The sequence below is a fragment of the Propithecus coquereli genome, unplaced genomic scaffold (genome assembly GCF_000956105.1).
Source record: "Propithecus coquereli isolate 6110/MARCELLA unplaced genomic scaffold, Pcoq_1.0 Scaffold314, whole genome shotgun sequence".
Classification (NCBI taxonomy): domain Eukaryota; kingdom Metazoa; phylum Chordata; class Mammalia; order Primates; family Indriidae; genus Propithecus; species Propithecus coquereli.
The window spans coordinates 3604825-3626767 of NW_012148775.1; the positions used below are offsets into that span (position 1 = coordinate 3604825).

The 21943-nt window shown below is 48.9% G+C and overlaps 1 protein-coding gene across 5 annotated transcripts in view; it reads left to right on the plus strand.

Annotated features, from left to right (window-relative positions):
- Window positions 1-21943, plus strand: part of UBE3B (ubiquitin protein ligase E3B) — a 49525-nt gene that overhangs the window by 15799 nt on the left and 11783 nt on the right. For 4 of the 5 annotated variants that reach the window (XM_012650199.1, XM_012650200.1, XM_012650201.1 and 1 more), the window contains 12 exons: window positions 661-766; window positions 1061-1181; window positions 2526-2703; window positions 4246-4409; window positions 5538-5705; window positions 8515-8686; window positions 10289-10407; window positions 11041-11155; window positions 11951-12050; window positions 16225-16344; window positions 21162-21338; window positions 21468-21578. In XM_012650199.1, the coding sequence (XP_012505653.1) occupies window positions 661-766; window positions 1061-1181; window positions 2526-2703; window positions 4246-4409; window positions 5538-5705; window positions 8515-8686; window positions 10289-10407; window positions 11041-11155; window positions 11951-12050; window positions 16225-16344; window positions 21162-21338; window positions 21468-21578 (1651 nt within the window). Of the gene's footprint in view, window positions 1-660; window positions 767-1060; window positions 1182-2525; window positions 2704-4245; window positions 4410-5537; window positions 5706-8514; window positions 8687-10288; window positions 10413-11040; window positions 11156-11950; window positions 12051-16224; window positions 16345-21161; window positions 21339-21467; window positions 21579-21943 lie in introns of all 5 variants that reach the window. The other variant, XR_001137720.1, reaches the window with a different exon arrangement.

Genomic DNA, 21943 nt, shown 5'->3' on the forward strand with positions numbered 1-21943 from the left:
AGTCATGGTGGCATGTGCCTATAGTCCTAGCTGCTCAGGAGCCTATGACAGGAGTATTACTTGAGCCCAGGAGTTTGAGGCTGCAGTGAGCTATGATTGTGCCACGGTACCCTAGCCTGGGTGACCCTGTCCGAAAAAAAAAAAAAAATTATACATATTTATGCTCATTGTATATATTTTTAAATGTTAATATCATACTATATACATCTTTAGATAGACTGCTTAGTTAAAGTATGAGTTATTGGCAAGTTACCACGGAGTGAACATACCTGGGTAAGCACCACCTAATCGAGAAATCGATCATACCAGTATTCCAGAAGCCCCTTTTTTCCTCTGTCCCCATCACAAGTCCCTTCCTCCTCTCCGAGGCATATAATTTTTTATTCTGCTTTTTTTTTAAGTGGATTACAGCATGAGCATTTTCTCATGTCAGTAAAACTTCAAAACTGATTTTTCATAGAGGCACAGCCTTGCATCATATGACTATACTGTCATTGACTTAACTGTTTCCCTATGGTGTGTCCCCATTTTCAGCCTTTAGTTTTCCTAGAAGTCTTGTGAAGCATAATTTCTCGGGATTTGAGAGTATTGGTAGGGTCGTTCTTTTGTTCCGGGTGCACACGAAGCCCTGTCTGAATAAGCTCCTCTGTCTGTGTCTAGCCCTGTGATTGCTGCACAATTTTCAGACAATCTGATCCGGCCGTTCCTCCTCCACGTCGTGTCTGTTCCTGCTCTTGTGACTCATCTCAGCACAATGACCCCCGAGGTAAGTAGGGCTCCGTGAGTTCCCCCCAAAACCACCAATTCTGTTTTTGCTTTTCTTTTATAGAAATTAGAAAGTAAAATGTTTTCTCTGCTAATTCCCACCCCTTCTCCTGATTTTTCTTCTGAACAAGTTAGTAGCCCAAAGTAGCAGGTTCTCATCTTTGTCTGTTTTCTTCTTGGGAATTGGCAGCGTGTTCTGCATCAGCGGGGGGTCATCTGCAAGTGACCAAGTTCACACTGTGGCGGGAAACTCTTCCCGTCCGTTTCTGCTTTAACAGTGTGCAATTGTTTGCAGCGCCTCGCTATTTTAGAATCTCACGATATACTTCGTAAATTCATCATGTTTTTAAGAGACGAAGACCGATGCCGTGACATCTGCGAAAGCTTAGAAGGATGCCACACGCTTTGTCTCATGGGTGAGTATCCCTGGCTGGACTGTGACTGCATCGCGGCCATCAGGGAAAGCCCGAGTGTTTTGCTTTTCACTCTGCTAGAGATCGTGAATCGTTTTGAGTTACAACTGGAAGTGCTTACATTAAAAAAAAAAAAGTATCCAAGGAGTTAAAATAGACATGTAAATTAAAAACCACATTGAAAATATACCAGGCTGGCGAGCTAGTTAAGTGACTATAAATGATGTTGGATGTCAGCCCTTGGCTTCCTGGCAGCCTAGGAAAAAAATGAAAGTATAGTGAGTTGCCCGGATAATTCTCCTCTCAAGAGAGAAGGGAGGGAGTAGTTGGGTGGGGCTTAGAGCCGAGCAGCGCCCGCCTCGCCCGTTGTATAGTGTTTTTATTGTAGGTGAAGAGAGGGTTTGCGGATACTGCGTTTGGAAACAGTGGAGGCACATAATTCTCATTGCCTAATGGGAAGAAATTTATTTTAGAAAAAGCTTCTTGGGGCTACGTTTTAAGAGGAGTTTATGGTAAGAGTCTTCACACAGAGGATATTAAATAACATTGGTGAACACTGAATAACAGTGATTTCCCAGGACATCCAGATATTCTTCAAAAGGTCATTTCTTATGTTGACCCTTGATATTTTTTTTTTTTTTTGAGACGGATTTTTGCTCTGTTGCCAGGGCTAGAGTGCTATGACATCAGCCTAGCTCACAGCAACCTCAAACCCCTGGCCTCAAGCGATCCTCCTGCCTCAGCCTCCCGAGTAGCTGGGACTACAGGCATGCGCCACCACATCTGGCTAATTTTTTTCTATTTTTAGTTGCCCAGCTAATTTCTTTCTATTTTTAATACAGATGGGGTCTCACTCTTGCTGAGGCTGGTCTTGAACTCCTGACCTCAAGCGATCCTCCCACCTTGGCTTCCCAGAGTGCTAGGATTGATTACAGGCAGGAGCCACCACACCTGGCCGACCTTTGATTTTTAAATATCAACATAATATTGAGCTGTAATACTAACTAAATGTCACATACCTCTGTGTGCCTGACATTTGACATGTTAATTCGTATAATCCTCACATGAGAGTGGGGACCAGTATTCTAATCTTATAGGTGAGGAAACAAATTCGAGAGGTGGGTTGAGGGCCATGGTACGGCTTGTCTGTGGCAGAACCAGGATTTGAAGTCAGGTCAGCCTATTTCTCACCCTGCAACACATGGCAGCTTCCGGCCCCAAAGGTGCATGTGGAATTTCTTCCTGCCCGTACAATGTGGCCGCCTGAGCTCCAGGCAGAGAGCAGGGCTGGGAGGGGCCGAAGCATGTCCGTCTGGGCCCATCACACTCGGCCTTCTCTCCTTGTAGGCAACCTCCTGCACTTGGGCTCCCTCAGCCCCAGAGTGTTAGAGGAGGAGATGGATGGGTTTGTGAGTTTGCTCACCCAGATGCTGTGCTACTGTCAAAAGTATGTGTCCCAGAAGAAGTCCAACCTGACCCACTGGCACCCTGTCCTCGGCTGGTTCTCCCAATCTGTGGACTATGGGTGAGTCCTAGGGGCAAGTCATTGTCTTTCCTGCCTCCTCCTGCCTCTCTCCTCACTGTCTCCCCCTTCTTCCTTCTTTCTTTCTTCCTGCTTCTGTCGTTTTGTTTCTTATCGCAAAAATAAGGTGTTCATTGCGTAAACTATAGGCCAGAAGAGAATATAAACCAGCCCATAATCCTCCTACCTAAAGATAAGCTGAGTAGACATCCTTTTAGTCTTTTTCTATATAAGATATCAATTATTTTTTACAGAATTGAAATCATATTATTTTGTATTTTCTTTCCATTAAATTGTGAGCCTTGTCTATCGGTATTTTTTCTTCGTTGCTATCACTTTTATCGATGGACTAGACTGCCTTGTTCAGAGATGCCAAAACAAGACAAATGAGTCAAAGGGAATAGAAGTCACCCCAGCTCCTTTTCAAGAGGTGGAGTACAGATTAAGAAAATTTAGATGAAGAATCAAAACCATGAGAAACACTAGACTGGAAGAAGAATTCAAGCAAGGCAGCGACATGGATTCGAAATGCGCACCCGAGGCTGAGATGACGTGGCCTCTGGACTCAAGGCAGCTGCGATGCCCAGCTGCTCTCTCGCTCAGACATCTGCCTGGCTGGTGCCCTCGAGGCAGAAATCTGAAAGCCAGGGAAGGAAATCCCTGAACTCCTTCCCTTTTCCTTTGTATCTGAGTGACGTCTTTGGGTCCTCGCCAATTAAAAGACGCATTGCTAGAGGAGAGCCGCCCAGCGTGACGCCCCAGCCTGAAGAGGATGGGGTGCTCTGGGAGGCGGGGGGAGCAAAAAGCACGTTAGCGGACAGCCCAGGCTCAGCCCCACTCCCTCTTCTTCGAGGGACTTTGGACAACTTGCCTCACCTCGCTTTCCTTGTCTGAAGTGTGGGGATAGTTTTCGTCGTCCTCTGGCGGGGTTGCCTTGAAGGACGGAACGAGACGATGCACGCGGAGGGCCTAGGAGGAGGCCTGGCCATGCTCAGTGGTGGTGGTGGCCGTTAGCGCTGTGAAGATTGCCGTGGGTTCCAGTGTAGGGTCTTGAGCGGGAAGGGCACGACGGCAGATTTCAAGAGCGTGAGTGGTGCTGGGGCACAGTGTGGAGTGGAGAGAGGACCCCCCGGAGGCAAGGAAACACTGAGGGAGCTGTCGAGCCGTCTAGATGTGGGGGCCACACCTGCAGGCCAGCTGTGAGGAAGAAGGCATCTCAGCAGGCATGAGGTGGCTTTTGTCGACTAGGTGACACCTGGTGTCTCTGAGAAGACTGTTATGGGAGGGGGCGCTAGGCCTGGGGACCTGGGAGAGCAGGAACACTGTTGGCAGACAAGAAAAAGAGTCTGTGCCTTCAATATACCAGACCCTCAGCGACAGTTTGTTGGTTCCACCTTTTTTTTTTTTTTTTAATCATCTTTGCCATGTTGAGAGGCAGGTCCTAGCTGCACCTCCAAGGAAAGGGTCCGTTAGGAGCTGGATGGGCTGTCCCTGGCCCTGCTTCAGGTGGGAACTGACAGCCTGGTCTCCTCTGCTCTCTCCTAGCCTTAACGAGTCGATGCCCTTGATCACCAGACAGCTGCAGTTTCTGTGGGGGGTGCCTCTCATCCGGATCTTCTTCAGCGACATCCTGAGCAAGAAGCTCCTGGAGAACCAGGAGCCAGCCCCCGTGCCCCCACCATCCCCGCAGAACGTGCTTCCAGTGAAGAGTGAGTGGCCGGAGCAGGCCTGGCCCCGGGAGTCTGCTTGGCTGAAGTACAGCTCCCGGTTCTCCCTGTGCGGATGTTCCTCGCTGTGGGATGCTCTAACTTCTTCCACAAAAATTCTGAGCCTGCTTAGAAAAGTTCACATTCGGCAAAACAGTGACAGAAAACCCACAGGAATAGCACACAGGGACCAGGGAGATATAAATAGGTGAACAAAATCGAGATCATGGGTACAGAAGAATGTCCATAGGCAGAGGTTCCACGAGTGCCACTGTGGCTATCTCTGAAGTTCAGTTTGGCTGTGAACTTTCTAGGAGCCAAAACGAAAAGGGATTTTTGGACCCTTTTTTTCTTCTCAGTCCTTAGGGGAAGTAGAGCTTTTCTGAGTTCTCAATCTTAAAATAAATCTCCCATGGGGGGCTCATTAGCAAAGGGCTACCCCGTCAGCAGCATCCCTGTTGCAGGAGCAGTGATGGGTTCCATGGAAAGGTTCTTGCCCACTCGGATAAAAGTTAAGGAAATGCCACTAACATAATTCAGTAGAGTTACCTGCCTATAGCAGATTTTCAGATTTGGGGTGGCTTTTCTTCTATTACTCAGTGAATTGCAAAACTCTGTCTCATGGCTAGCAGTGAGGAAAGGCTCAGCAAATGTAAATTCAGCAGGATATAAATGGGAAAGTTTAAAACAAACATAGAATACCCTTCAAAACCAAATATCGGTATTTGAGGTTGTCATGCCTTACTTACTTCCCTCTAAAAGCACAGAAAATGGAGACTCAACCAGCGCCCCTACCTTTGTGCCCCCTCCTAATGTAGTCCTCTGAACTTTTACCTTTGTGGGATCTGAAATCAGGTGATAGAGTACCGGAATCCTATGTAAGATTTGACTGTGCCCAGCTTGTTCTGAGAAATTTTGGAATGTTATGAAGAGGTCTTTGAATTATACCTAAAAACCTATTGTTAGTGTTTTTCTGATTTATCCAAAAGAAATTCTTGAGTCAGAGCAGCTGCCCCACTGTTTGGCCCTGGCTGTAAATCTGGAACTGTATGGAAACGCTTTTCCCCTTCCAGGATGGCATTTGGCATATGGCTGAACTTCTGCTCACATTTCTGCTTTTCTCGATGCCAGATCTCCTAAAACGTGCGTTTCAAAAGTCTACATCAGTCCGGAATATTCTCAGGCCTGTTGGGGGCAAACGCGTTGACTCTGCAGAAGTCCAGAAGGTCTGCAACATCTGTGTCCTCTACCAGACCTCGCTGACCACACTGACCCAGATCCGGCTCCAGATCCTCACAGGTTCGCAGTCCTGGGGCATTGTCTTCTGTCTCTCAAATTGGGCAGACCATTGTCTTTAAAAAAGTTGATACTTTGGCTCACGCCTGTAATCCTAGCGCTCCTGGAGGCCGAAGCGGGTGGATCGTTTGAGCTCAGGAGTTCGAGACCAGCCTGAGCAAGAGCGAGACCCTGTCTCTACTAAAAATAGAAAGAATTTAGCTGGACAACTAAAAATATATATAAAAAAAATTAGCCGGGCATGGTGGTGCATGCCTGTAGTCCCAGCTACTCGGGAGGCTCAGGCAGGAGGATCGCTTGAGCCCAGGAGTTTGAGGTTGCTGTGAGCTAGGCTGACGCCACAGCACTCTAGCCCAGGCAACAGAGTGAGACTCTGTCTCAAAAAAAGAAAAAAAAAAACAAAAGTTGATACTTGTTTTTTCTGGCTTCCTTGACTCAGAAGATAGATTTTGAGGAAGGATGTTTTTGAGCTGTTCTTCTTAGAGATTGGTACACCTCGGTTAAGTAGTTCAAGTTAACCTCAGTCGTAGCACTTCCATTTTGTTGCTCTTACCCAATTATGAAATACAATGTACTTTTAAAAAGTTACTTTTTCTGAATAGAAAACTAGAAAAGGCTGGGCGTGGTGGCTCACACCTGTAATCTTAGCACTCTGGGAGGCCGAGGCAGAAGGATCACTTGAGGTCAAGAGTTCGAGACCAGGGTGAGCAAAAGCGAGACCCCATCTCTACTAAAAATAGAAAAAATTAGCTGCGTGTGGTTGGTGCATGCCTGTAGACCCAGCTACTCAGGAGGCTGAGGCAGGAGGATCACTTGAGCTCAGAGGTTTGAGGTTGCTGTGAGCTATGATGATGCCACAGCACTCTAACCACTGTGACAGAGCAAGACTGTCTTAAAAAAAACATAAATCACACTGCTTCTCGCTTTCACACTTACATATCCATTCTTCAAATATTTATAGAGTACCTGTATGTGCCAGGCACTGAGGATACAAAGGTGAACAAGACAGCCAAGGTCTCTGTTCTAAAGGTGATTAATTCTAGGTTAGGGAGACCAGCAATAAGCAGGTAAAAAGGAGATTCAGTATAATGATGGGCTCTGAACGTGAGCATGATGAGACACGATGTTGGCTTGGGCTAGGGCAGGGTTTCTCAGATAAGTCTTTGTTGCTGGGGGGCTGTCTCGTGCATTGCAGGATGTTTACCAGCCCCTGGCCCCTCTCATAGATGCATCTTCTCACCCAGTTGCAACAGCCAGGCGTGGCCAGATGTCCCCCCTGGGCGGCAAAATCCCTCCCAGTTGAGAGTCACTGGCCTGGTGTAGTAGCAATGGAGGTGGAAGTGGGAGGACTTTGGGTGTGCTTTAGAGGAAGGGTCTCACTGGCAGATTGGATTTGGGGGTGTGAGGACCAAAGGTTTCAAAGATGATACCAGGTTTTTGGCCCAAGCACCTCTGTGGATGCTGGCACTGTGTTCTTAGTTGGGGAACACCAGCTGGGGGCGGGGCCTGTGGGGAATCTGTCGTGTCATGGCTGTGACAGTGTAAGGTGCCTGTGGGCCACACAGGGGGAGGTGTCCAGCAGGCCTCTGAGGACACTCTGGGAGCATCAGCCGAGGGATGTAGCCTGTGTGTCTTGAGTCCTTATGGCTGTCAGGAAGCAGGCTTAGCATGTCCTGTGTGTCACCTTTGCTTCCCAAGGTTCAATTTTTGTGTGATATTTCAGAGCATCTCTGCTATGGTCATTCACTGCATTCCCGTGTTTAAAATAGGTCGAATAATAGTAGATGAGAGGGAGCTTGGCTAAATGTGGCAAGCCTGCAAGATGGTTTAAATCGGGGTCGGCAAACTACTGCCTGTGGGCCAGATCCAGCCCACTCCTTGTTTTTGTAAATAAACCTCTATCGCCACACAGCCAAACGTGTTCTTTTGTGTACTTTCTGTGGCTGCTTTTGTGTCCCAGTGGTAGCATCGAGTAGTTGTGACAGTATTCAATTAAATTTGGCCTCGTGCGAATGCCTCTGTACTTTGAGTCCTTATGTAAGGAACTGCAACCTAACTTAGTACATAAACTAACTGAAAGCCTGACTTAGGAGTGTTCCGTATTTTTGTAACAAATAGCGGAGTCTCCGCCAGTCACAGCAGCACAGGCTGCTTTCTGATCCCACCACTTTCAAACGAGGCAAATGCTAAGCTGTAGCCAATCCAGCTGTCTCTGCACCTCACTTGCGTCTTGTCCGCGAGCGCTTCCTGGCCAGGATGCTAACTGGAGCTCTCTGGACCTCCTCTGACTCTGAGGGCTGCTGGATTGGCGAATTGTTTTCCGCTCAGTTAAACTCTGCTAAATTTAATTTATTTTAATGGCAGAGACCTGGCCCACAATGCATAAAAATATTTACTCTTTAGCCCTTTCCCTGATTGGAAACATAAATGTTAAGTCAGACAGTCCTGAGTTCTTTTCCTGACTCTGACACTTACAGGCTGTGTGATTTGGGGCCATTTATTTAACTTCTGTGCTTTAGTTTCCTCCCTTATAAAATGGAGACGACATTGGGCTTCACAAGGTGGAACGGAGACAACACGTGCATGGTACTCAGAAGGGTCTTGGGCACAGAGGAAGCACCGTTAAATGGTAGCTGTTATTGTCTTTGTTGTTCTCATGGTGATCATGCTTTTCTTGCTAATCCCACCTTCTTCTCAAGCACATTAAATGTTCACTCATAGGTGTAAGTGTTTTGTTTTCCCACTGGATAGGAGAAATAAGCGGCCAGACGGAGCCCCCACCTGAAACTTGGGTTTTTCTATCCTTTCCCAGGTCTCACTTACCTTGATGACCTGCTGCCCAAACTGTGGGCGTTTATCTGCGAGCTGGGGCCCCACGGAGGGTTGAGGCTCTTCCTGGAATGCCTGAACAACGACACCGAGGAGTCCAAGCAGCTCTTGGCCATGCTGATGCTGTTCTGCGACTGTTCCCGGCACCTCATCACGTAGGTTGGCTGCTGTGGGGCTGAATCCCTTTCCTAGAACTCAGAGAGACCAAATTACAGTGTCAGTAAGGAAGTAATTGCTGATGTGGTCACTGCATCATTTGGACCTGTGTGGAGGGACGTTGTAAGAATTAGACAAGGAAACATTCACAAGGTGGGTGGCACACCGCAGGTATTCAGCAATTGTTAGTTCCTGTCTTTTCAGGGGAGCTGGGTCAGCACCGCCGAGTGTGGGCTTTGGGGTCTCCTGGAGATGGGTTGAAATCACAGCTCAGCCTTTTCCTTGCTGTGCTAGGTCAATTCCTGGGAACTTCCAGAGTCAGAGAGCCAGGGTGCAAACCCTTGCTGAGCCACTTCCTGGGCACGTGGGCAAGGGATCAAGGGATTCAGCCCCTCCGAGACTCAGTTTCCTCTTCTATAACTGGGAGTAACAACAGCACCTCCCTTTCGGGGATTAAAAGAGATAATGCAAAGTGCTAGCACAGTCCCTGGAACATAGGAAGAGCTCAGTACTTGCTGGCTGTTGTTATTATCAAGATGACCCTGAGCACGGTGCTTAACCTCTCTGGGTCTCAGTTTCCCCGTTAGAATGGAGATAATATTACCAATCTGAGGGAGAGTAAATGAGAAAAGGAATGCCAAGTACTTGGTACAGTGCCTGGCACAGAGTGGGAAATTAACCAAATGTTAGTCCCATGCGGTTCCTTTGTTTTTTAAGCTTACGTGTCGACTTGTGTATTTGGTATTCTTTTAATTTCACTTTTTCCAAAAAGGTTGTTGAAGAATTAATTATACAAGAGAATGGACCTCAGGCAATTATGTTGAGGCTAGAAGACATTAGCAGGGGGGATCAGGGACATCGGGTGGCAGTTTGGGTGAGAATCACAGAGGAAGGGGCTCACTGAGCGGCTGGGATGGGAGCAGGAGTCTGGAGCTGCTGGTGACCGCTGGGTGTGGGGGAAGCCAAGAGTACGGCATGTTCTACTGCGTGGAGGGTTTTAGGAGCTTTTCAGATAGAGCTGTATCTTAAATGGTTCATTTATTCATATGCCCTTTCAAACCCATTCATTTGTTCACTCACAAATATTTACCACATTCCTACCAAGTGTCACTAGTGTCTGTCCTAGATGTGAAATAAGATTCCACAGTTTTTTTCAATAAACATACTCTCAGTCAAGATTCCTTGACATTCAGGCATGAATGGGGAAAGCGTCACAGTTAGAGCCTTATGAATAAGAAAAATACGGAGTAGAGCTGCTTTTCTTCTTAATTACATTTTTTAACTTTTTTTACCATGGATCATTTCAAATTCACACAAAGGACAAAGAATGATATTAATATAATGAACTCTCACATGCCCATCACCAGCTTTAACAGTCACCAACTCACAGCCAGTTTTGCTTCATCTGAACCCCCACCTGCTGTCCTCGCTTAGTATATTTGAAGCAAATCCTGGACATCATATCATTTTATCTGTAAATTTTACATTAAGTATCTCTAAAAGATAGAGCCTATTAATCTTGTTTATGTTGTCTATTAAGCAGTACAGCTCTCATTTTTTTTCTTAGTGGGATGTTCTGAATAATATTCTGTCTGATTTAGGATCCTTGATGACATTGAGGTTTATGAAGAACAAATTTCATTCAAACTGGAAGAGCTGGTCACCATCTCCTCTTTTCTGAACTCCTTTGTGTTTAAGATGATCTGGGATGGAATCGTAGGTAAGGTAAAGGTGTCTGCCTTCATTTGATTGATGCTACTACACCCAGGGAAGCCAAGGAGTCTGTCGCATCAGCTGATTCTTTGCTTTATTGTCTGCTCAAGTTAACAGAAGATACACATTTATTCACATCAGTGGAAGTCTCATTTCTTCACTCTTCTGACCTCTTAAGACAGTAGTGTGGCGATAAAGCCTCACTCTCCGAGGCGTCCTTCAGAATTTGCATGTACGTGTCAGGGAATATTAACGATGATTAATTTTGCTGTCTGTCTCCTTTTGATTCTTCAAGTCGATTTCCATGAAGATAAAACCTGTGCCCGTTCCCACTTCAAATGAGAGTCCCTCCTGAGGTGTTTCCAGTTGTTGAGTACAAAGCTCCTTAGATTAAAAAGGTCCTTCGCGTGACATACTAGCAGGAGGCTGCCTGAGTGATGGTGTCTGAGAGGTACTCGGCCCCGCAGACACTTAGCACATACCCAGGGTGCCTCTTAATTCCTCTGGTTCCACAGGAAATTCAGAGTGAGGGGATTCAAGGACTTGATGACGACGGCGGAAGACAAGCGCTGTCCTCCCACTCCTCTCTGCTTCCAACTCCGCTTCCTGAGTGTGACTCTCCTGTTTGTTTGCCCCCCAGAGACCGCCAAGGGCGAGACGTTGGAGCTCTTCCAGTCTGTGCACGGGTGGCTGATGGTGCTCTATGAGCGGGACTGCCGGCGACGCTTCGCCCCCGAGGACCACTGGCTGCGAAAGTGAGCACCAGGGGTGGGGAGGGGGCGTGGAAGGCCAGAGTCTGCCCCGTCACGCCACCCACAGGGGAGTTGCCCGCATGCCCAGTGCTCGTGTACTAGGGCGGAGGGGACTGTCTCCCTCTCCTTCGTCTTACCTGTTTCTGTGTGAAGAGAGCTGCTGTTCCTGTGAAGCACCTGTCAGGATACTTCTGCTGCGACCTGGCAGTCGCCTCTGTTAAGAGATGTTTACACCAAATATGATTAGAGCTAATTAATGGCAACAAAGCCAGATTATATTTAGCAGACGTTTCTTATCCAGGCCGGGAAGAGTAGATCTTTCATCTGAGCTGAGCAACAAAGTATAATAGTTAAATGGCAGTTGTTGTCTGCAGAATTACCGGGGTAAAAACTGCTTTTAGGTTTTTTGGAGACTGGGGTTGGGGAATCCTCCTACAACAGCTAAAAGAAGAACACGTCAGCGTGTTGTCAATGACATATCAACTCTCATGCAACTGTCGAAGCTGTGACATTAGAGCAGGGACTGGCAGACTCTCCCTGTTAAAGGGCCAGACGGTTTTAGGCTTTGCGGAGCAGACAGTGTCTGTGGCGACTACTCCGCTCTGCCTCTGTAGCGCAAGCGCAGTCGTGAGACACAGATACGCACGTGAGTATGAATGAGTATGGTTGTGTTCCAGTCAAACTTCACAAAAACAGGCAGCAGGTTGCATTTGGCCCACATGCTATAGTTTGCCAACCCTGCACTAGAACACGGTTTTCTTGTTTTAATTATCCCAAACCCGTGTCTTTCTTCTTAAGGGATCTCAAACCTAGTGTGCTCTTCCAAGAACTCGACAAGGACAGAAAACGGGCGCAGTTGATCCTGCAGTATATCCCGCACGTCATTCCTCACAAAAACGTGAGTTGCACTCAGGGCTCCTGGTGGGTGTTTCTGTTCCAGCACGTGGTTCCTGACTCCCCGTCTTTACTGTAGCAACTGGAAAGGACAACATGAGATCATTCGTTCAGCAGACGGACACGGAGTTTGCTCTCACTCCGCGGCAGGTGTTACGCTAGCACTGGGGCTACAGGTCTGGGGAAAACGACGCGAGCTGGCGGTTCTGGTGGCATGGGATGGGTGCTCTGGAGGCCCAGGCGTGGGGCCCTGACCCAGCTAGAGTGAGGGGAAGGGGTGAGGAGAGGGCTCCGCGGGCACAAGAGGACAGTGCCGAAAGGCCCAAGTGAGACAGAACGAGTGCTACTGCAGAGCCAGACATACAGCTAGAGGGACGCCATACAGTAAGGATGCCGTCGAGAAAGGAAGCGAGGAGGTTTGTAGGAAATGGGGCCAGAAGGGCCTTCGAAACCAAGGCTGGGAGCCTGGACTTTATCCAAAGCCACCAGAGGGTTTCAAGCTTCGGAGGCAGCTGGTCGGAGCTGGACTTTAGGAAGAGCCCCTGGCCGTCGTGTGGAGGGCTGGCTGGAGGCGGAGGGCGTTAAAGCAAGCCGGCCTGGACTGGTGGGGCCGTGGGAGTAGAAAGGTGACCCAGTCGAGATTTTTAGGGAGGTAGAACCTAAAGGCCTGGAGCTGAGGAGAAGAGGATAGATTCTACGTGGGGATAGCACCCACATCTCGAGGGTGTGGGTGAGGCCGTCAGGGAAACAGACGAAGGGAGAAGTCCAGCAGCCCTGCAGGACCCATCACTCAAAGGGCCTGTACCAGGAGAGGAGGAGGAATCAGGAAGGAGGGAGACCAGGAGAGCATGGCGTCACATCCCCAGGGGACGTGAGGGACTTGGGAAGGGCCAGGTGCTGTGGCAGGAGGACATGTGGGAAAGCTTCACTCACAACCCTGGTGGGTGGCAGGCGCTCCAGAAATTTCCGTCAGATGCCGTGACAACACTGTGATCCTCTGAGAAGAGGTTCCTGAGAGTCTAGGTCGTGCCCTTTCCTTTTTTTCCCGTTCTATTTTCTTTTCTTTCTCGGTTTTTGTTTTTGGGGTGTTTTTGGTTTGTTTGTTTTGTTTGTTTTTTACAAAATAGACATATTTTTAGGAAAGAGCATAAATTACATTTTTGTAAATTAAATCTCACTTTTCAGAGCTACTTAATCCTCACCGCTCTCTGATGTTGTTTTGACCTTGACTTTAATCCTTAAGGTAGCTGTTCTTTCCCCTCAAGCAGTGACGCGGCTGTTTAAACCCTTATTGCCCCTGACACAGTCTCAGCAACGAAGGCACCCTGGGGAGACTACCTGGGCAAATGTGCCTTCCTGGAGGGAGCCCCTAGTACGGTACCCCGACCTCGCTTCATATGGAAACGGTTTGGCAGAGCAGGCCGTTCTATGGCTTTACTCTTCCAAATGATGGAACATTCTTCCTCATCTTAAGCTGACCTGCTTCTGTGTAACTCTTACCCTCTGGTCCTTGAACAGCCCCTGAAAGTGGTGTCTCTAATCTGTGAGATCAATCTTCTGAGACCTGCAGTCGGCGCCCGTTGGCCTTCTGAGTCTCCTGTTTTCCAAGTGTAGCGTTCTTAGCTCCTCCGGCGAGTCCTCGTTCAAAGTAGTGTCCAGCCCTTCATCTCCTGGGCCTCCTCCAGTTTGGTGGCATCTGATTTAAAACGCGGCAGCTTGTTTCGGACCTGTGTGTCTGTGAATTCAGCCTTTGACCATAGCATCCCCATGACACACAGTCTGGGACCCCCGCTCTGTATACCTGCACTTCCCAGACAACGTGCTGGCGCCCGAGGTTGCCTCAGCACATTCTGAATTTTTGAGAGCAACACGGTAAAAACACTGTGCGAACTACTAGTTAAAGGTAGTTCGTGGTCACAATGTTTGATTGCACTACATTCTTTTCTGTGATGTTCTATTTGCAATGAGTTTTAAGAATGAAATAAAAGTATTTTCTATTTCAATGTATATGTATTGGTAAAACACAGCTAGTAAGTTCTTAGGACCTAACTACTTGGGAAACAACTCTTAGGGATTTCTTTTGGCCCAGGAGTGCCGTGGACAAAGTTACTGAGACACTAGGGGTGCCATGAATAATAAACTTTGGGAACCACTGAGATGGACCGGAATGACTTCCAGGCTGTACGCTCATCCTCACGTTTTTCTTTGGGGAATTTTGCTTAAGATTGCCATCCAGGCTATTTGTCCTGGGCTCATAAAATGCCCTCCCTTGGGAAAACAGGGCCCTGGCCACTGTCCTGCTCCCTGATTGCACCAGCAGGTCCTGGGGAGTGTTCGAGGCTCGGTGTGTCCAGAGTGTTCAGGGCTCTCCTGTTGTCTCTTCCCATCTCAGGCTTCACGTCCCTCTTAATGGCGTGTGTGCTGCCCTCTGCCACTGAAATGTTCTTGTTGCACGCATGGGAGCGTAATACGATCTCTCTCTCATCGTTATGTCATGCCATCTGCCATCTGCACCTCTCCCTTGATCTTGGTCTCACTCCAGTGGGGTCTTAGAACGCCTTTCTTTAAAAGCCTCAGCCTGGCCTGGCTCATTCTCTCTGCTCTCTTACGCTGCTTTTACATGTCGATTTGCCTCTCATCCCCTGACTGTGGGGTGAGCGGGGGCTGTGTAGTGTGGTGGTCCCTGTGTGGGATCTGGATTTGACTCTGGCCCCTCTGGGGCCCTTAGCTGTGTGACCTTGGGCAAGTCAGTTTCCTCAGCTGCAAGATGGGGACAGTGACCCTCATCCAGACGTCCACTACCGTCGCTGAGGTTTCCCAGCCCTTGGAAGCTGGATAAGGTTGCCCCGAACCCTCTTCCACACACTGTGGAAATCCAGAGCCCCACCCAGGCTCCCAGGGGTCGCCCCTGTCTCTGGAGTTCAGCTTCTGTGACTTCTGCTGTCCCCACCCCACACTGGATTGACCCAGATGTGAATCTCCTCTTCCGCCTCATGTTCTGCAGAACAGCACCCCTTGTTCAGATGATCACGCTAAAGATTTGGGGTCACAGGAAGCAGTTGCGTCGCACACTACACAGCCCCGCATGACTTAAGTACCTGTTCCCCAAGGTCCTGCGGTAGAAGGGAGCAGCAGGGGCACCCTGCGTTCATGGCACAGCCTCCCTTGCCGGGCCCTTAGTCCGCTCTCTGCCTTGCATGTGGCTCTGGAACCCCCGAGTGTTTGTACCATTCAGAGTGTTTCAGTCCTTGTTTTCAGGCTTGTAAACCAGCCACCTTGAGATGCTCACCGAACAACGCTTCCTCCACTGACTGCATCCCCCTGCTCAGGAGGCCGTTGGCAATTGCTGCCTCTGTTGTGATTAAATGAAAGTGCACTAGGCCCGCCCCGTATATAGTTAGCCCTGTTACTATTGTTATTATTACGGTTATTACTGTTCTTATTTGTATTTAATAAAGCTCTTGACTTTGGGGGAGATTCCCATTTTTTAAAAAACAGCTGGATTTATATATTCATTTGGCTGACTTTATTTGAATGCTATTAGGGGGTGGTTTTCAAACTCAGGGTGGGGCAGAAGGTCTTGCTGTCCTGAAGGAACTTATCAGAATCTTAAGAATAAGAAGAAAGGGTTCTTTTCCAGCAATAATTGAGAAATATCTCTGGTGTGACTGTGGTGGGCTTGAAGGCACAGAGAAGGCAGATAAAAAGGTCAAGATCTTTATACTGTACGATCATTTTTAAAATTTCTGACAGTGGGAAAAATTATCTTTGAACTGTTTTTGTTTTTTAGATTCATGATATTGATTTCCTTTAAAGCAGGCATAGCTATATAAAGGAGCCTCTGTGACTTGTTCTGCCGCCAGGTTTCTACAGTGCATTATTGACAGAATCAGGAGAATGATTTTCTCCCGAACTATTCTAGCTGGACTATAGCTGCAGCCAGACCACTCTTTCTGGAACTTTTCTTCCTTGGCATGTATTCGGCTATATGTGTAATTCCCTAAAGTGTTTGGGAAACGTTCGCTGTTCTCAGAAGTAGCACTCGTATGCACGTCTCACCGTACATATCAAGGCATGGTTGGGTCTCATGTGACTTAGATTTCAGTCACTTTGTGGGCTGTTTTCATGGAATCATCTGTTGTTGAGCCTGTTTCTGGTCCCACCTTTGCTCTTTCCAGAGAGTTCTCCTGTTCCGAAACATGGTTACCAAGGAGAAAGAGAAACTGGGTCTTGTGGAAACCAGCTCGGCCTCCCCTCATGTCACTCACATCACTATCCGCCGGTCCCGGATGTTGGAGGTGAGTGTGAGTGAGGCCTCCGGAATTCTTCCACAAAGAGAAGTGTGCTCTGTAAAATGTAGGCTGTTTAGTGGATGATCTATTGCCTCTGACCTGTTCTTGTCACTCCGTGATATAATAACTCTGAAATCAAGGCTCTGGGAGCAGGAAAGGGGGTCCTTTATCCTGTTGACTGCTCTGAATAGCTGCTTGGTTAAATGTGTCCTGAGTGCTGGAGACCCTCGGAGTCTTCCTTCCAAACCCAGGAGGGCCCCTGCGAGGGCAGGAACTGCCAGCCCCGGTGGCCTCAGTGACATCCTCGTGTCTGTGCAAACTCCATTGGTCCCAGTGGGCACTTTGCCCAGACTCCCAACTGTGAATTTTTTTTTTTTTTTTTTTTTTTTTGAGACAGAGTCTCACTGTGTTGCCCGGGCTAGAATGCAGTGGCGTCAGCCTAGCTCACAGCAACCTCAAACTCCTGGGTTCAAGCGATCCTCCTGCCTCAGCCTCCCGAGTAGCTGGGACTACAGGCATGCGCCACCATACCCGGCTAATTTTTTCTATATATTTTTAGTTGTCCGATTAATTTCTTTCTATTTTTAGTAGAGACAGGGTCTCCCTCTTGCTCAGGCTGGTCTCAAACTCCTGAGCTCAAACGATCCGCCCGCCTCGGCCTCCCAGAGTGCTAGGATTATAGGCGTGAGCCACCGCGCCCAGCCCCAACTGTGAATTTAGTGTAGGTGGATTGGGATGTTATGGTTACCGCACCATACAGAGAAATACATTTATCGTAGAGCCAGAAGTTCTTTGTAGACAGAAACACGAGGTATAAGTGAAGTGACCCACCGTAGCCAAACCCATAGTCTGGGGTCCCCGCTATATGACAGTGTCACGTAAATTAGAGATAGGTACCCTACCCCCCTGTGTCAGAAAAATTGTCACAATGTATTGATTCTGTTAGAACGCAACTCTGACTTGCTAGAATGTGGTTGTCATAAATGTACCTACCTAGGCTACCTGTGCCTTCCACACCGCAGACCCCCAGGGTTGTACAGTGCAGAGCCTGCCCCTGCATGCCGGTCCTGCCAGCAGGGGAACTGGTGTCTGAGCCACAGGCCCCAGTCCTAGGAGAGGCTTGTCTTGACTATTTGCCCCATTTGCTCTTTAGACGTTTATCACATTCCAGCTACAGTTTCTCCTTGGTATATTCTGCAGTGTCAGACAGTCGTGGGATCCCACGACGGCATGTGGCAGCATAGCCACACCCACCAGCCGCAGCCCTTCCTCCCCACTCCTCCTCATCCTCTCCTATGGTGCCTTAGCCCTGAGTTTGTGTCACTCCTTACCGGGGAGCTCCTTTGAGTTTCCCCTGGCCGCTGGTGATCGACCCTGAGAGCTGCTCGTGTTGAACAGTTGATGTTTTTGACGGTCTTCAAGGTGGGCATAAGGAATTTACGTGCCCACAGGGCCGGCCCTGCAGGCCACGTGAATGAGTAAAGCTGGCTGAGTACATCCTGTTGCAGGAACATTCTATTCAAGTACTAAACACAGCAATCCACCTCCATTGCTCTCTGCCGTGTTTCTTGAAACATCGCCCTCTCAGTCTGTGTGCCTCTACTCAAGAACAACCCCATGAGTGAGTTGGTACATGACAACTGACACCCGGGGGAGCAGTGGAGAAGGTGGGTGAGTAAAGAGCACCCCCAAGAGGCCCCCTCTCCCAGCTCCTCCTGGCTTGCCACGTGGAGGTATGGGCTCCATAAGGCTGTGAGTCTTGAAGAGAAGCCCAAAATTTAGAGTTTTATGTGAAATCCCCAGATCTTCCATGTTGTGAACTAATTAAATTTTGCAAAGTACCTAGAAGCTCAGGTAACACCCATCTTTCCACTGAATTCAACCTACGGGCCTCCAGTTTGCAATTTCTGCTTTTGACTCAGAAAAAAAAGCCCAATTGTGCATAGAAACTCCCTTCTCCATCACTTTCCTCACTGGACCTGGATGCACCTCCCCTGTCCCTCAAAGTCTTTGGTCCCACAGCTGATCATACCACTCAGATGTGGCCAGCACCCACCCGCCGGAAGAGTTTGGGGGGGGTGTGGACTGTGGTGTCTCCTGACAGTGGCAGAATCCACTGATGCCCTCCTCAAGTGTCACTGCTTATGGGAAATTCACTTGACATCCATTTTTTGTCTTTTAGAGATAGAGTCTCACCCTGTCCAGGCTGGAGTGCAGTGGCGTGATCATAGCTCACTGCAACCTCGAACTCCTAGGCTCAAGTGATCCTCCTGCCTCAGCCTCCCAAGTAGCTGGGACTACAGGCGTGTGCCACCACACCCAACTAATTTTTAAAAATTTTTTAGAGATAGGATCTCACTGTGATGCCCAGGCTGGTCTTGAACTCTTGGCCTCAAGTGATCCTCCTGCCTCTGCCTCCAAAAGTGGCAGGGATTACAGGTGTAAGCCACTGCGCCTGGCTCACACTGGGCCTACTTTTTAAAACACATCCCTCAGGGACTACAAAGGAGCGATATCTATCTGAGGTTTTCGGGAAGTCTATTTTCCTCTTCACTTGCTGTTAGAGAGGGGGAAAAGGTCCTTTATTCAGTTACCCCAGTAGTTCTCATGGTCTGGTGATTATGAGAACATGAGAGCCCAGTGGCCTTTGCTTGACTGGGACACAAGGGGGCATCCACAAGCTGATACCAGAAGCGTACTCTACTGCTGGGCTTTATCCTGTTTCCTCTCCTATGGTTCAAACTGAAGGCTTGCTTCTGCACCAGGCTTCCAGGTGTTAGTCTAAAGTCCTGCAGGAAGTCTCTCCCTCCCAGAGAGTTAAGTTAATTTGGGCTGCAACTGTAGCATTTCAGAACTGGAAGGATCCTCAAACGTACTCTCATCCAACCCGTTCCCCTTCCCCATCGAAGGCAGAACCAAGGCCAGAGAAGTTTGGCTCTCAGTCAAGGTTGATTGGGTGTCAGTGACAAAGTTCTCTGCACACTGAAGCGTGGTAGGGAAGGGGAGGGCTGGGCCCTTGTCCACCTTCCCAGGAGGCACGATCTTCGCACAGCCACACGAGTTCCCAGAGGGCAGGAAGTGCGTCAGGAGAGGCAGGTGGCAAACTCCCCTTTCGACTCTTGCAAGGAAGAGGCTGATGTGGCGCTGATAAAGCAAGACCAAGGTCCGAGTCCATTGAGTGTTTCACATCCACCATGCCGTCCGGCCCGCGGGACCACAGACACGTGTGCTGCTGTGTGTGACGGTGGGAAGCGTAAGGCTGAAGCAAATGGGGGAAATCCTGCAGCAAACGGGAACACTTGGAATTCTCCACCGTCCTCCGCTGGTGCCAGGATAATCAAATTGAGACAGAGTGGTTTAAATGCTGCAACAGCTGCATGATGACTTCCTGTTTCTCCCCCTTTTTTTTCCATCTAACTTACTGGTTCTCAAACTTTATGTGCATAAAAAGTACTTTACAGGTTTATGTACACAGAACCGTGTTCCTGTTCCTACAGGGGACAGGGGACTTCAGAGGTCATTTTTCCCACGCTCACCAGCTTTGGAGCATCACCCCTGAATGAGATTCAGAGGCACCACAGGACGGTCCCTTGGACCACTAAGCGAGCATGGCAGGAAGGCAGCAGGGGTTCCCTAGAACAGGTCTTGCCATACTGGCACGTTGCTCATTTGCTTTGTGACAAGGTGACCAGACTGGTAGCTGAGTGGATGCTACGGAGATGGTCTGTCTAACGTCAGCAAAACAAGTAACAGCGCTGCAGTGGTACCTGAAAGGGAGGAATGTGGCGTGGCCTCAGTGGGGTAGTAGGTTGATTTGTGACTCATTCTGTGACGGTGCGTAAAGACGTCAGTTTCACCTGGCGATGGGGCCTCTCCTGTGGGGCCACGTCCTCTTCAGCACTGTTTTTTATAGTCACTGCTCGAAAACAAAAACCTCAGCATCCCAAATGCTAGGAATACATTAGGTGGCAGAATCAGAAGCCAGGAACACCTCGACAGATTAGAACGAAGACAAACTAAACAAGATAATTTAGCAGGAAAACTCTAAAGTTGTGTTCCAGGGGCCTTGCGTGTTGAGTTCTGGGTAAGGAAGACGTGCTGAACGGCTGCGTCCCAGGAGAGCTGGCCGTGAGCCACAGGCCCAGGCCTGGCATCACTCCTGCACCCTGGTCTCTCTGCTTCCTGCCTTGGCTCCTGCCATCCTTCTGCTCTGCTGCCAATAGAAAGCGCTTTCCCAGACAGAAAGCCAGCCCGTGATGCTCCCTGTCTGAACTCTTCTGTGGCTCCCATTGCCCTCAAGATAGAACCTAAATTCCTCAGCAAGACTAAGGTTCTTCGTGATCTGGGGAAAGGCACAAGGATTTGAGGAGCGGGGTTACTTATTTTCATTTTATAGTGTTCCCTAAGCTTGATTTTTTTTTTTTTTTTTTTTTTTTTGCCATGAGCTAAAAGATACTCTTAGCATAGAGAGAGAGAGAGAGCCATCTTGCGCCGGCTCGTCCCATCCTTTGTCTGATGGCCAAGAGCTTGTCATGACTCATTTTGTCTAACTCCCCAGCTCACTGCTCTGCGTCCTCTTGAGGTCAGTCTCCCCTTGCCAAAGAGCGAGACTGTCACATCCCCAAGACAAATCTTTCCTTTTAATAGGCTCTCCTTCAAAAGCAGGTGAGAACTGCTCTTGCCGTGTACCCACATGTCCTGACTTGCACATTTAGTAGTTACGCTGGGAAAGCGTCGCCCAGGGGAGAAGGAGCCTTGAGGAGGGAGCCCTGAGTTACGCAGGAGGCCTTGGTTTCTAACGGGCTGAATTCTGCCCTCGGCAGGACGGCTACGAGCAGCTCCGGCAGCTCTCCCAGCACGCCATGAAGGGCGTGATCCGCGTGAAGTTCGTCAACGACCTCGGGGTGGACGAGGCCGGGATCGATCAAGACGGCGTTTTCAAGGAATTCTTGGAGGAGATCATCAAGCGGGTGTTCGACCCAGCGCTCAATCTGTTCACGGTATGTCGGGGGAGCGAGAATGGGGCTGACAGTAGCCAGATTCGAGGTGACGGATGAGAAGCGAGAGCCGGGCTTACTCGTCACTAGGCACTTAACCTCTCTGCCTCTCCCCGTCTTTTTGCCTCGCAGACGACCAGCGGGGACGAGAGGCTGTACCCCTCACCCACGTCCTACATACATGAGAATTACCTGCAGCTCTTCGAGTTCGTGGGGAAGATGCTGGGGAAGGCTGTGTACGAGGTAGGCATGTTAAGGCGCAAAGTGAAATAGAACAGTAGAGGCCCCGAGGGCTCCTGATACACATTTATGTGATCGGGCCACCCGTGTAAACAAACTGTCATTAGAATATGGTTGAGGAAAGAGGGGCCGGCACCAAGATCTGTGGGACACGAGTCCTAGGCAGTTGCATGTGGCATCTTGTTGAATCCTCTCGACAGTCCTGTGCCGTGACTGCAGCTGTCCTGTTTGTTTCAGCATGAAGGAACTGAGGCTTTGAAAAGTCACTTGTGCAGAGTCCTGTTGCTAGTTAAGTGGGTAGAATTCGAACCCAGGCCAGTCTGAGTCCTGGGCCAGCCGTCTCCCTCCCTGAGGTGTGAGGAGCAGCA